At 45.1% G+C, this 15240-nt stretch overlaps 1 protein-coding gene across 2 annotated transcripts; it reads left to right on the forward strand.

Annotated features, from left to right (window-relative positions):
* Positions 1 to 1302: 1302 nt before the first annotated feature.
* Positions 1303 to 12657, forward strand: NDUFV3 (NADH:ubiquinone oxidoreductase subunit V3). 2 transcript variants are annotated; one of them, XM_070597320.1, is made up of 4 exons: positions 1303 to 1974; positions 3339 to 3459; positions 8973 to 10064; positions 12418 to 12657. In XM_070597320.1, the coding sequence occupies exons 1-4, from the start codon at positions 1927 to 1929 to the stop codon at positions 12579 to 12581; spliced, it is 1425 nt and encodes a 474-aa protein (XP_070453421.1). In that variant the 5' UTR covers positions 1303 to 1926; the 3' UTR covers positions 12582 to 12657. The 2 variants fall into 2 exon arrangements, with proteins under 2 accessions (XP_070453421.1, XP_070453423.1); XM_070597322.1 differs by lacking the exon at positions 8973 to 10064 and having other exon boundaries at positions 1796 to 1974.
* The last annotated feature ends 2583 nt before the right edge of the window (positions 12658 to 15240 follow it).

The raw sequence follows: 15240 nt of genomic DNA on the forward strand, positions 1-15240 counted from the left end.
AGCGGTGACAACAGAAGACAGAACTGGACCTGTGCACAGAACTGGTCACTTGAAATGATGCGTGCAGTATTCTACCCAGCATTGCCACATGTTGAGTAACCCAAGGGTTTTCCATGATATCTAGTGGCCAAATATTGCCAGAAAGAGGTGACTACATGCGTTTTAAAACACAGTTTTAGGTACATCTAACTTCACTTTAACTTTCCTTATTTCCTTATTTTCTTTTAACAAAAAAACCTTTTAAATTTACTTTTCCTGTCTGCTGAGCTACCTGCTTTTATTCTCTTTTACTAAAAAGAAAATTATCTTACTAACTTACTAAGGCAAACTCTGTATGATCACCCTAAACAATATTTTTAAACCACAGTATTACTGAAAGCTTTAAAAAAAAAAAATCTTAATTTAAAACACATAATTCGGGGCCAGCCCAGTGGCGCAGCGGTTAAGTTCGCACGTTCTCATTCTCAGTGGCTCTGGGTTCACCGGTTCGGATCCCGGGTGTGGACATGGCACCACTCGGCTAAGCCATACTGTGGTGGGCATCCCACGTATAAAGTAGAGGAAGATGCGTATGAATGTTACCTCAGGGCCAGTCTTCCTCAGCAAAAAGAGGAGGACTGGCAGTAGTTAGCTCAGGGCTAACCTCTCTTAAAACAAAACAAAACAAAACAACCCACATAATTCACTTTTATTAATTTACATGGGATAATGGAATAACACATTTCCTCTGGGGCTTAAAAAGAATGCATGCATTAGACAAGAATGCAGAGCTAGGGCATGGGTGCAGAGGGTGTGATATTTGAGTATTTTAATTTTCCTCTTTGGCCCAAACACTTTTGAGTTCAGGGTTTGGATCCAAGGGATGCTCCAGTTATCTTGTTATCTTAAAAAGAAATCTAATTCATCCCTACGAGACATAACAGGGAGTTTCTAGTAGTTTAGATAGAATTTTATGTGATTAATAAAGGCATATAGACAAACATAAGTTTTTGAGGCTTTCTCTAAAAATGCTGGGTCAGTACTTGCTAGAGCTCCGGGCAGAGGTGATGGGTGCCCGAAGAAGACCCGAGAAGAGAAGGAACGATCGGAGGAACAACTCCTGCTGTCAGCAAAGACTAGTATATGGTTTCCCAGCTGACTGATAACTAAGTACACCTGCTCCGCGGTTACGTCTAAGTTTGGGGGGAATCTTTGCACTGCCAGCTGTAAACAGGTAAAACAAAGGTTGGATTTCTGACCCGCCTAGCTCTGGTACTGCTGTTGTCATAGGCCAAAAGCGCGTCCACGGTCCCGCCTGAGGTCGCGCTGCAGGACGGGCAGTGAACAGTGGTGACCCCGCGGATCGCAGGCTGGGGCTTGACCTGACGCCCCACGGTGGCCATGGCGGGAGGTGGGCACGTGCGCCGACCGGACACAATGTGCCGAGGGGCTTCAAGCCCGCCGAACAGAGAACTCTGCGCTCGAATCTGAAGTCTGCCCACGCGGGGAGGGGACACAGGCAGACAATGCCTGGAGACACGCAGCCCAACGACCACTTTGACGTCCCTGCCGCCACACTGCCTGTCCCCCGCAGGGTCCGTATAGACCAACCCGCCTGTGATTGGCAGCGCCACCAGGGGGCGTGGTCTCGAAGTGGGCGTGGAGCCGGGGCGGCCGGGGTGCGCGCGCAGGCCCAGGGCTCTGCCCGCCCCTGCCCTGCCTGTGATTGGTGTATTTGGCCAAGGGGGCGGGGACGGGGGCGTGCCGTGGTGGTGACGCGCGCTCAGCTGCCGCTTCCCCGCCCCGCCTCTATCCCTGCCTGTGATTGGTGCCCTCGTCCCAGGGGGCAGGACCTCAGGGGGCGGTGCGCGCGCGGTGGTCACGTCAGTCCGGGCGCGACCTCCGCCGCGCCCGGCCCGTCGCCCGGCGCGCCCCCGAGTCACCGTCATGGCCGCCTCCCTTCTGCTGCGGCAAGGACGAGCCCGGGCGCTGAAGGTAAAGGGGGCCGGGCCGGCGGCCGGGAGCCCGTGTAGGGTTGGGGCGAGGGGCGCGGCCCTGACGGCCACCTCCGGCCGTTCTGGTGGGTGCTGACCCCGCGTAGGGCCGGGACAGGCTGGCCGGGCGAGCCCAGGGTCCTTGGGGCGGGAGGCGGCGAGCGGACCCCGGTCGGGCCCCAGCTGGTCCCGGACCTCCTGGGGAGCCTCCGGTGTGCGGTGCCGTCGTGCGCCGTCCGTGCCGTTGCGGACAGCGTCTTTCCTTCCTCCTTAACCAGGAGAGGATGTGAGGCGGCGTCCAGGTTCCTGCTTGACCCCGGTGCCTTATTTCGCAGCGCTGAAAAGGCAGCTTACAGTACCTCGTCTATGAAAAGAGAGAGAGAAGGGCTTTCTTTCTCCGTGTGTAAAAACTAAGGCTTCACTGTATTTAAAATTAAAAATGGCCCTTATTACAAAAGCACTAACTATTCATTGCAAAGCAGTTAAGAACGCCTGGGGGAAAATCTATTGTTAGAGCCCATTGTTTACTCCTTGAACTGTCTAGTTCCAAACGACTTTCTCAGCTTTCCTGTGTACATCTATGCACCTACTTGCAGTCATAAACGTGAAAAATAAATTTTCGCCTTCATATGTGTACTGTAGGCGCCTCCATTCTATGTCCAGCATCTAGAACAGGGCCCAGCACATAGTAGGCCGTAGTAAATGTATGCTGAGTAAATGAGCACATCTAGAGCAGGGCCCAGCACATAGTAGGCGGTAGTAAATATATGCTGAGTAAATGAACACATCTAGAGCAGAGCCCAGCACATAGTAGGCGGTAGTAAATATATGCTGAGTAAATGAACACATCTAGAGCAGGGCCCAGCGCTAGTAGGCCATAGTAAATAGATGCTGAGTGAGTTAACACTTTATAAAATGTTTGCCGTTTGTGATCCAATGTAAACACTGTTGAAGCAATTATTATTCATCTACATCATTTTTAATGGACAGATAGTATTTATTTTGCTTTACTTTCTAAGTCTAGGAGAACATTTTACAAAAAGAATCATAGTATTTTTTAGGTTAATAGGTAATTGGAGACTACAAAGTATACACAGGAGGAAGTCTGGTTGGAGAAGTAGTCAAATGTTAATAGTGATTCTCCTTGAATTCGAGAGTTTTTTTCTTCTTGCAGCTTTTTTGTATTTTCCAAAATTTCCATAATACGCGTATATTATGAAAATTGTAGTAAGCTCCAGAAATATGCCAAATGAATGCACAGCAAAGCATTCATTTTTAGTAATAATACATAGTATTCATATGAAGTAATAGCTATTATAAATGGCTTTGCTCTAAAATATCCGTGTTTGTTCATTCTTTTGTCAGACTATATTCCTAGAGGCACGAGTGTTTCGAGGACTTGCTTCTACCGTTTCTCTCTCTGCAGAATCAGGAAAGAGTGAAAAAGGACAGCCACCAAATCTCAAGAAGCAAAGTCCACCAAAAAGTAAGATTTTAGTGGTAGTCATAAGGGAACGAGAACACAAAACAAATAAGGCAGGCAGCTTTCCAAGGATGAAAAGAAGTCTTACTACCTACCTAATTTCTGGTTCTTCCTTTCCAGCAGTGTCCCAATTGTAATCAAACATAAGGTCTGTCACAGATTCCAGACCACACACGTCAGTAACATAGCAGTCCTTGGCTCAGCATTTGGCTCTGAACTGGTTCTGTCTGTCTTTTCTAAATGCCAAGCTCTAGCGTGTAGCACCATGGTGCAGAGTATGAAGACTCTGTGGCAGTTAGGTGGCCCTAATACAGTCCCATACTCCTGGGAGGGAGTCAGGAGCCCCACCTTGCTTTTCTGCCCCGACTGTGACTTTTTTCAGTGTCTTTGGTTCTTTCTCATCTGTGGTTTCCCAGGCTCCGCTGGGCTCCAGTCCAGGGTTTCGGGCGTCGTTTTATGACTGTGGAGAGGGAGTAAGAGCAGGCAGTGTTTTCCATTATGACTCACTTTGATGAAGCATGATGTCTGATGCCTTTCCAGCTCTTTCCACAGTCATTTTGACTTTTATCACCAGTTTTTACTTTATTTTTCCCTCTGAATACCAATTAGTATATCCTCATGGAAGGAAAATAGACAATGCAAGTATATTTTAAATACTTCTGGGAATTTTATGTGCTACTCCCAGCTCATTAATAATTTATTTTAATACAGGTCCCTTGCCTTTAGTCTTACTTGATGAAACCTTAGTTAACTCTAAAAAAAAATAAGTACAGTCTCTTTGCAAATCTCTAATCTTCATATGATAATTTGAGTTTGTCTTATTTTCTCCAAAACACCATTTCCTCAGTTTGGATGTTTGAAAGTGTTTAGATTGTTTTGTTTTTCCCCTCTGTGGTCCACACACAAACATCGGTAGGTTATAAATACTGGCATTTTGTTGAGAGTGCCAGTCTGCCACGGCCTTTCACACTCTCTTGGTCTCGGCTGAGGAAACACCTTCCTGGTGGCGTCTGCAGCCCCATCAACAGGAGGCCTGAATTCAGCAGGAGGATTATTTAATTCTGTCCTATACCTCCTCATTTTTAAGTCCAGTGTTCTTTTCTTTTCCTAATCCATAAATTTTTGAATAGTTATCCTAAACTTGAAGACTTTCTTTTTTTAACATAACCACAATAGCATTGTCACACCGAAAATGTGTTAACAAGAATGTCAGTTAAATTCTGTATTGTGCTTGGCATGTTTTTTACATTCTTTTAATGTTTACCGATGAATGATTAGTTGAATTTCATTACTTAATATTATCTTTGCCCTTGGTGAATTGTACTCTTATATCTGCAATATTATTTCGTGGGTTTATGAAATTGGATTAATGGATTTTAAAATACCATGGCAAAGCCAAAGATCCCCCCCACCCCCCACCCTTTAGAAACATGCTTCTGTGTGTGAGTGGAAACGGGTGCTTCATCTCGTGACAGTGTTGGGTGCAGTCATGAGACTGGAGCACTGAGCTGGGAGCTGGCCTTGGGCTCGTACAGCTTCTGCCTCTGGACGTGGTGGATGCCGCACGCCTCATCCTCGATTCCTGGGTGCCTGAGTGGGATCAGCGTGCCAGCCTCATTGGGTCGATGTGAGACATGATGATCAGGGTGGTAGATGTCTGTGCTGGGTGAATCAAGAGTGCTTTCAGGTGGGAGGGTGGCTTTCAGGACTACACCGTCTTTAATGCACATTCTGCTTGTATCTCGTGATTTAAAAATTGATAATCCCCATATGAAGAAAAAGAAGTGATGCTTCTAAATCCACGTGTGCAGGCCTCTTGTTTCCCCCGCAGTGTCAGTGCTTGGTGGGTGTAAGATTCAGAAATGTTCTCCGCCCGCCAGTGGCACGTGCCAGGTGAAGCCCCTGTCAGTTGTGGGTGGCTTTGGAAGCTCTAATGGAAGTTTCCTGCATGCAGACGGGGGCCCCTAAGCACTCACGCTTGGGGTCTCATCTCTAGTCAAAGTCTGCCCCCGAGGCAGGCCCCCGGGGTCACAGAACACGTTCTGCCTTATTCTGTCTGGGGCTCCAGCTTTTCGTAGCACTCGCGTCCTTCCTGAGGAGAGCCGTCCGCACAGCTGTCAGAATCCGGGGTCTCCTTGTAGCTGACCCCTCCTGCAGACCCCTTGGCTCTCCAGCTCTCGTGTTCCTTTGAGTCCAGTCACTAGGCTGAATTTTGCAACAGTCAGTAATAAATCATTGACTGAATAACTCCTGTGTCACTTTTTAAAGAATGTCAGGAAGCCAAAATTATCCATTTCAAATCCTTAATTCAGTTTGAAAAGTGAAGAATCTCTGGAAATAGGGATTTGGTGTATTTAATTGTAACCAGCATGCCAGGCACTGTTCTGAGCGCTCCACATATTATCTCAGCTGGTCCTCATAACCCCATGAGTAGATACTATCAGGACCCCATGTTATAGACGAGAAGAGGAGGTGAAAAGAGACGTGAACTGAGGCGGGTCACACAGTTGTCGGTGGTGGAGCCTGGATTTGAACCCAGGCAAGCAGTCGCCACTGGCTATTTTTAATCACTGTGCTGTCTCGCCTCTGAAAAATCTCAGTTCTTGTGTATTCATTTAAAAAAGAGAAACCAACTTTTTATAGTCAAACTCATGTAAAAAAATAAGTTTTAATTACCATATAAAATGTGAATAACTGTTCTTTCATGTCGTGTTGAAGTGCATCTTTGTTTCTGAAATTACTTTTCTAACCCATTGACAAGATATGGAAGTATTTTAAGGTGGCTAATCCATTTCAAACACCCTAGTCATTTTTGTTTTTTATAGGAGGACCACCAAAAACTTGAGGGTCATGCCCTCACTTTTCAACCAAGCAGAAAAGAGATTCAGGAAATGTAAGTTCCATTTTGAGAGGAGCTAGAGAAGCCATAAGGAGAACTCTCTGTGCTGTCACTGGTGTTAGTGCAGAGGCCGGTACAGTCTCCGAGACATTGGCAACAGTCCCTAAAAGTCCCTGCATTGTGCTGAGTTGCATTCCACGGCCAGCCTTATTTAGGTAGCTTTGTGTTTTATTGTTTTTATCTTTCAAGGAAAGTCACTGCCAAACTAAAACGTTTTCAGAGTATGGGGGCGTCCTGCCTCTAGACAAACGTAAGAGATTCATGAACACACAGGTGAAGTCATACTTGTGTTCAGAGTGAGGGCCGTTGCTCCTCTGCATTGTGGTGCTGTCTTCCGGGTGACAGGCAGCGGTCTGCACTACTGAAGGCAGATTGGTGTGCAGAGTGGCACCTCGGTACAGCAGCGACTGGGGGTGACTGCCGATCATCGTGGCCAGCTTCCTTCTGAGTCATGAGGAAGACGCTGGGCCGGTGCTGCAGCAGGCCAGAAATGGGCTCTTGATAACGAGCAAAAAGCATTCCTATAGTGTCCGTTGGCCGTTGGCCTTTCCATGGAGTTCTCCCATGACTTAGCATGAAGAAAAGAAACTTAAAGCATTCTCATCTTGTATAATAGAAGTTTCCTTTTCAAACAAAATGTCTAAATTATATCATTGTTAATCCCATTTGAAATTTTCTTTCCATTTTCAGTAGGTGATAAATCAACCTATAATGTAGTTTTAATAACTTACACCTTAGAAAATCTCCATCACATACTTTGGGAGATTTAGGCATTACAGTTTTTCTATTCAAAGCAGCCTATCTAAGATAGGGCTTATTTTAAGTTAATTTTTCATACTTAGAAAATTAATGCTCAGCATACAGGTGGATTAATGATACAGGTGAGCAGGCTAGCAGGGTTTGGAGGCCGGCATCTCTTATACATTGCCATTAGGAATGTCTGAGCTGTACCATCTAGAGAGACAGAGAGAGAGAGAGAGAAAAAGGGAGCGTTCAACTGCGTGTGCATGCCTTTGCCTTATTTTTGTGTTTGACACAATCTTGGAGCTCTTTGTGAGTCCCGAGAGTTCCCTGCCTCAGCACCTGCTCTGGACAGTCAGAATGTAGATTCTGGGCCAGCGTGTTGCCACGGAGTCACACATGCCGTGGAGGAGGTAGTGATGATGGAGGTGCAGGTGCTGGTTTCAAACAGTCACCCACTGCTTTAGATGTTCAGTCATTTTCTTTTACACTGACCGTTAACCTCTCTTTGCCCCATTTCTGATTTTTAGTTGTTCCTCAGTTTTTTTTGATCATTTTCTATTATTCTGTTCCTGAACTCAGAAAGCAATTAAAAACCTCTTTGGGGCTGGCCAGGTGGTGCAGCAGTTAAGTTCTCAAGTTCTCACGTTCTGCTTCAGTGGCACAGGGTTCGCCAGTTCGGATCCTGTGTGTGGACCCTCGTACGGCTTGTCAAGCCATTCCATGGCAGGTGTCGCACATATAAAGTAGAGGAAGATTGCCATGGATGTTAGCTCGGGACCAGTCTTCCTCAGCAAAAAGAGGATGATTGGCAGCAGATGTTAGCTCAGGGCTAATCTTCCTCAAAAACAAAACAAAACAAAAAACAGACAAAAACCTCTTTGGATACTGGTAAGCTAGGAAAGTTAGGACTATATTTTTTCCACTTTAGAGAAGTAGGATTGAGGTATTTTTAGTAGAAAATAGACTCCTAGACTTGAAAATAAAGACTAGATTTAGAGTATGCCCATCTGTGATTTTTTTAAAAATTTTGCTTTACATTTGAAAAGTAATTGTAATTTATAAAACTTGTATATTTTCCTTCTGATCTGTATGGTTAGAAAAGATTTACCACCTGAAAAAAATGGAATGAAATCAGCTCTAATCAGTGTATTATATGTGATTTCATTTTTCTCATAATTGATTCTATAAAATGTAAGACTTTTATATTAGCACTTATTTTTTACAGTTTAAAACCTGTTGTTTCCAGTGACATATATGATATCAAATTACTTTAGACTTCTTTAGTCTTGTAATACTTTCATTTTCCTTGGCTGAAGAAATCCCCAGATGACTTGTGGTTTTGAAGGACTTTCTCTCTCTTAGGGGCAGCTTCATTTGAACGACGTGAGACATGACCCCCTCCTCCGACCCCCTACTCTTAAACACACGTATGTGCATACCCAAACCCAAACCAGGCTCATCACTACTTTGTACAGAAAGTTCAAGTTCATACAGTATGGATAACTTTTTTAATATTTGAAAAGCATCAGGTTTTTAGAGCCTTAAGAAATTATACATTTGTAAAACTTCAATAATTATCATCAAAGAAGCTCTCATTGTGAAAAACGGAGGCGTTTGTTACTTCTGTTGGTAAAAATCCCCATTTTTTAAATTTTCAGCTACAAAGGGAAACATCTACGTTTCTTGCTGCTCTCTCTCCCCTGTGGCTTGGCCTTCACTGAAGTGGGCGTCCATGGAGTGTTTCTTAGGATAATTGTCTTGAAGATATTATAAATAACAGATTGATGTGTCATGAAATGTCTGTGACTTTGATGAATTTAGATTGTAACTAAATATTAAAATCTTAAATATTCCTCTTTATGCCGTTTCCTAGATGTAGTGGAACCAAAGGAGAGGGGCAGGCTACTAGCCACCCCAGCAGCAGCTGAACTGTCTCACAGCCTGTCTTCACCCCGTTCTTACCCGTCAGTTGCGAGTGAAGGTGGGATGGTAGCTAGCCCTAAGCCCGATGACCACAGGCTATTCACAGATGAAGGGGTTCCCAAGCGTTTGTCAAGAAAGACTTTGGTAGAGTTTCCTCAGAAAGTTCCATCTCCATTCAGAAAACAGGGTTCTGATCCAGAAGCTCTTCAGCAGAGCAGGAGAGGGACGGATGACTCATCTTCATCCTCGTCCAGCTCCTCTGATTCAGAGTCAGACGAGGAGGGTGACAGCTCAGGAGCTGATCCTCAGGTGACGAGCAAAGGCAAAGGCAGGTTCCCAAAACCAGAGGGCTCCCATTCCTTTGACAGCAGAGCCCCCAAAACTGCAATGTCAACAAAAGAGAAGGCCCGGTCACAGCAGCCACCTCCTGACCTCACCTCTCCAGAGAGGCCCCATCAGGCAAAGAAGAAAGGGACCACTGCAAAGCTGTTAGAGGACAGAAATGGTGCTGGACCAAAACCAGCAGTGCCCAAGTCACAAGTAGCTGGAGAGTTTATGAAGCAAAACGTGAAGGAGAAACAACTGCAGAAAGTATTCAGATCGAATGAAATAGAAAAAGAAAGGCAAAAGCCATTTGAAGTTAAAAAAATCTTATCTGACCATACAAAATCAGGATTATCCACACAACCGAATGGTGGCCCAGCGCCCACTCAACTGACAGAAGAAACCACAGCAGGAAGACAGCTGCGAGCAACCGCGCCTGAGGCCAGAGAAGGAGGTTTGGAAAAACAAGTACCAGACCCTGATGGGGAGAGGGCTTTTCCCCTGTTCAAAAAAGAAGATCTGGGGAAGCAGGTAATAGGAACAGTGAAGGCCAAAGAAGAGATTTTGGAAGATCAGGTACCAATAAAAAATTTGAAGCCAGTTCCTGTTCATAAGAAAGACGTTTTCGATGAAAAGACAGCAGTACTGAAGCTTGAGGAAAAGGGCGAAATCATCGAAGACTCGGCAACCCAACTGGGAGACCAGGACGACACACAGGGTATACTGTGGTTGAGAACTCCTTGTCCTTTGGGGGCGGTTAGAGTCTGAAGAACTGTGTGATAGAAAGAAGTCTCACAGTCAGATTCTCTAGTAGAAATAGGGCCTAAACACTGTCTCAGATGAGCAGAGGAGGGTGTCTGAAGTGTGAATCATACACACCTTATGTACAGAACCCCTAAAACATTTCAGATTTATTTCGAAATGAAAGAGTATGCCCTTGGCACTCTTGCCTGCTCTTTAACCAATATAATTTTGAAAACTGGCAGTTTAACATCATCACCCTTAACTTTTGAGAGTGTCCAAGTGTTCATGAACTTACAGAGCATTTCACTGAGTAAACGGCGTCCTAGTTGACTCCCATACTGAAGAGCGATAGTGACACTCAGTATTATGGTCTTTGGGTGGGCGAAACAGCTGGTTGCATCTAGCATCCTCAGGCCTAAGGGAGAACCCCGCATGTTAGGAATTAAAGCGGTAAGTGACACGAAGGCAGCCATGGACGGCATAAGTTGTCTTCTCGCTGGACAGTGCTTCCTTCTCTGATTTACCTGAAAAACACAATGAGCTGCTTTATTTTTCTATATTGAATTTATATGAAGGGTTTTTTTGCTCCCATACATTTTTAAAGGGAACTTGTTCTTCCTGTTACCGTTTTCTCGTGCATCGACCTTTACAAAATATAATGTGCTTTAGGTGGGTCATGGCAAAACGGTACAGGAGGTCTCCAGTTTTAGAATCTGTGGCTCTTTGGGACATCTTTAAAATGCATTGCTAACCAGCCCAGCTCCTTCCTGTTTGCTCTTTCTTCCTTTCAAAACCTCCTTGCCTAATTTACATTACCTGGTGATTATTGTCATCGGTTGCATTATGTTGACAGAATTTATGTGTTTTCTTCTGTCTCCATTTTCTCCCTCTTTCATTAATATGCAATGTGCCAGCGCTTGCCAGACTTCTCAAGACGTCAAGAATTGCATTTCCTGATGCTACTGTTTTAGTCATTCTGCTGTAAATTGGAGAGGAATGCCAGAACCTTCAGGATAAAAACACAGAGAATTTGGGGTTTTCAGATGTCAAGCCTTTTTGAGAAAAATTTGCTTCTAATTTTTCATGGATGTATTATTTTTCCAATATTCTCTCTGCCCTTTGGAGGCTAAAGACGCTGCCCAGGAGTGCAGCCCAGGAGTGCAGCCCCCGTTGCAGGGGCTGTGTCTGTGCAGGGTGGACGGGTGCCACTGCGTAGTCCTCACCGCAGCTGCCCGGCGCCGTGCCTTCCAGGTGGGGTGGTTTCAATAAGGTTTGCTAAGCCCACTTTCCCCTCAGTGACCGCCTTCCCTGTGTGGGCTATATTAATGCGTTCCGCTTTGAAGATGTCCCTACACCACATCGAGGGTACTCACCAGGATTGGAAAGATGTCAGCTCTTTAAATGAGACATCATTTTTGTTAATACAACTAAAAAGTTGAAAAACAAAGCTTTTGGTATGAATTCAAATAGTGGGAAAAATGTATTTAAGGTATTTATGTGCAGCCTGAGTAGAAGCTGAGAGAGCCCCGTGACACAAGTTTGGGGTCAGTAAGGACTTCACCCAAACCTTGGCCTTCATCCCACGCAAGCTTCATTTTTGCCGTCATTCTATGTTGCGCGTCGTGTTGCGGGAGAGCAGTATTTCTTTTGCTTCAAACACACACTTTTAGTTTCAAGATTACCCAATGTGTAGATGTATGGATTTTAATTCTTTTTTCCACTTAAATCTAAGTTAGTATTTTTTAGTTTATAAGTCTAAAGTATACCAACAACTTTTTCCAAAAAAAGTTAAAACAACAAAAACTACACATCTCATTTCCAGTTCCCCTTAACTGTGTTATTATTAAAACAGTTGGAGTTATCGAATTTTCTTGTATTTAGAGACTTAGAAAGCTCACTTAGTTTCTCCTTTAGAAAATTTTCTTTAAATAGCTTGTTTCTATTATAGACAGATTTCTAGTAGATCTAATTTTTTTCCTGCAGCTTTAAGTGACCTGGAAGTCCCTCCGTAATTGTTCTAGGCATTTGCAAAATTTTGAGAAGTCCAGGGCCTAGAAGTATACAAAGTAAGATGTTAAGACGCATTGTAGTAACTATTCTATTTCTTACATCTTTAAGGCTACATGTGTTAGGATAAATTTTCAGCTAATTCCTTTCTTTTGCTTATGAAAATCCTGTTGCTTTCCTGGGCTTTTCTTTTCTAATTAGACATTTAGTCATACAAGTAGGTTGATGAGGCATGCTTGGTGTGTAAGAGTCTGTGTGTGAGCCGGCTCGTTGTAAAGCGCCTTCCGCGGACATTCTCACGAGCTGTGTTGTTTCCTCAGAGCCTGCGCAGGCTGCCGTGCCCACCGAGCCATGCGACAATACCACCTACAAGAACCTCCAGCATCATGACTACAACACGTTCACCTTCTTAGACCTGAACCTGGAACTCTCAAAGTTCAGGATGCCTCAGCCCTCTTCAGGACGGGAGTCACCTCGACACTGAGAGCCCGGTTGAAAGATGGACCTGCCGTTGTCTCTGCTGCATTCTTGCCTGCAAAAATAAAGTCCGCTCAACAGTCCTGGGGCCTGGCGTGTGTCATTACACCTCTTAGACCTACAGGGGATTAGCACCACTGCTGCTTAGTACTTATTCAGGGGTATTTAGAAACCCCTCTGTGCAAGGACTTTCCCCCAATTATAAAGTCAGGGCTCCCTGGACACGGCCATCCACTTTGAGGACTGGCTCCCTGCAGCGTGGCTCTGTGAGCCCCTGGTCAGTCCAGCGCTAACCTGCCTTTCCAGCCAGGGTTGATGAATGTGATGGTGCCTTCTCATTTCATGCATCTCGGTCTTGGTAAAGCAGAAGTAGGAGTTTTACGAATTTTGACTACTGCACTGCAGAGATTAGGATATTCTAGCATTTTATCATGAGAGAAGGAACAGAGTCTTTGCCCACTTGCACTGGGTATTTGATGGAGCCTTGGGGGAGTTTGCAGTGGGGCATCAGGGAGAGGTGGGCGTGGTGTCTGGTCCGGTAGCAGCTTTGCTCACGTGGCTGAACGCTGATTTAGCTCCGATGGCTTCTGGGTTGGCCAGTAACCTTCCCTCACCTGTGACGACCTTACTCACACGGCTGAGGGTGTGAGCCGCACAGGCAGGCTCCATCTGAGTCCACGCATCAGGCATCCTGATGGGATGAAATCAATGATCTGCTCTGAGAAAGGAACAAAACTGGGTGAGATTATTGCCGACTCCGAGAGCTGAGGTGAAAGACCACATCCATTCGCGAGGGCGGCGTGTCCCAGCCTGAGGTGGTGTCCATCTGTGCGCAGACGTGCCGTGCTCGCCTTTGCTTCGTTCTCACGGTTCCCTTCTCGTCCAGCGCCCAGACTCCAGGGCTTTGCTTCATCCTGTCTGAGTTCTGGTCCTTGGCCTCCAGTCAGCTTACGGCAGACAGTACAGTGTACCTAAGTGATGATTCATTTCTATAATCCTACATTTCTTCAAGTTAATCCAGGAAGAATACCAAAATTGAAAACTAGTGTTGTGATCATCTGCCTCAGATTTTGTTACCACCCAAGAGGCTTAGCAACTCAGCAAGATTCTTCTAGCCACATTTTTTAATTAAAGTACTGAAACCACATTGCCAAAAAGAAAGAAAATGGAAAATAGTAAGATTACCTAAAATCCACTGTGCTAACCCAGCCATTATGATCATTTCACATTTCCCCAGTGGTGGTGGTTTTGGTTAGATGGAGTCATGTAGTGTACACACAGCTTTCTATCCTGCTGTTTTCATTTTATAGCCTGTTTCTCAAACCCGCCCACAGAACGCCTGTGATGTGTAGGGGAATAGAATATGACGCCGCAGACCACATTTCCCTGGACTGTTAATGCCACAGAGAGTTGAAATTCTTTCTCTATGAAAAGGAGTATGGGAGCCAGCCCGGTGGTGCAGTGGTTAAGTGCGCACGTTCCACTTCTCAGCGGCCCGGGGTTCACTGGTTTGGATCCTGGGTGTGGACATAGCACTGCTTGGCAAGCCGTGCTGTGGTAGGCATCCCACATATAAAGTAGGGGAAGATGGGCACAGATGTTAGCTCAGGGCCAGTCTTCCTCAGCAAAAAGAGAAGGACTGGTGGCAGATGTTAGCTCAGGGCTAATCTTCCTAAAAAAAAAGTATGAATATATTTTAATTTGCATGTTTTTGCCTTGGCACTGGTCCTGCTGGGCCGACTTTCAGTCTCCCTGGGTGTTCAGTTCCCTCTCCTCTGCCCACTGAAAAGGCTTGAAAGGCAGCAGTCAGCCGGGGAGGAGTGGGTCTGCATTTAGACCCGTCTTGCTAATGACTCCTCACTATTCCGTCTGGTGGCAACATGATGGTTCCGCACCAAGCACAGCCGTTTGGATCTGTGTTATTTCCCATGTTCTCTTTAAACAGTGCTGCCAGCGACATCTGTGGGAATAAACTCATTTGTATTTTGTCTTGTGTCCTTAAGGTGGATTTCCAGAAACTGAGCTGATGAATCCCATGGGATGCGTGAACATTTCTATTGCTTGCTTTTCCACGAGATTTTTAAACCAGTTTACTAGGTTTGCTTTAAATCAGGTAATTACTCTATCTCCTTTTATACTTTTCCTGTCACCTGAACTCTGGCATCTTTCTAGACATTTGTTCTCTTACACCTGTTACGAATAAGTGCCCTTGGACTGGAGGCGATTGTATGTAAATCCCAAGTCCAGTCCTTGCTTATTGTGGTTCTTGCCCTAATGTTTACTGGCAGCTGGTTAATAACTCAACATCAGCAGATTATCTTGTGGCTTCCAAGCACGTGCTGTGTGTTTTAATAGTTTGTGTTCTCCTGCCTGTCACTCAACTAGCGTTCAAAACCCAAGGAACTGCTCATCAGCTCACTCCTGGCCCCTGACGCCATCTGACAGCAGCCTTGCAGGTGGGAAGCAATCAAAGGCTTATAAAAGGAGTCCACCAACACTACAGTATTTACCACACCCCACAGGGATGGTGTGTGAGAAATAAACTATACAAAATTGATTCATTCTGTTAAAGCAGAGAGTGGCACATGTTGTCTGTAAAGGGCCAGAGAGTAAATATTTAGGCTTTGCTACATACAGTCAATGTTGCACACTTTTTTTTGTTTTTT

This window comes from Equus przewalskii, chromosome 27 (assembly GCF_037783145.1).
Source record: "Equus przewalskii isolate Varuska chromosome 27, EquPr2, whole genome shotgun sequence".
NCBI lineage: Eukaryota > Metazoa > Chordata > Mammalia > Perissodactyla > Equidae > Equus > Equus przewalskii.

Coding starts and splice junctions, on each gene's coding strand:
- NDUFV3 (XM_070597320.1), top strand. CDS start 1,927: ATGGCCGCCTCCCTTCTGCTGCGGCAAGGACGAGCCCGGGCGCTGAAG. Junction 3,460..8,972: donor GAAGCAAAGTCCACCAAAAA/GTAAGATTTTAG, acceptor GCCGTTTCCTAG/ATGTAGTGGAACCAAAGGAG. Junction 10,065..12,417: donor AGACCAGGACGACACACAGG/GTATACTGTGGT, acceptor TTGTTTCCTCAG/AGCCTGCGCAGGCTGCCGTG.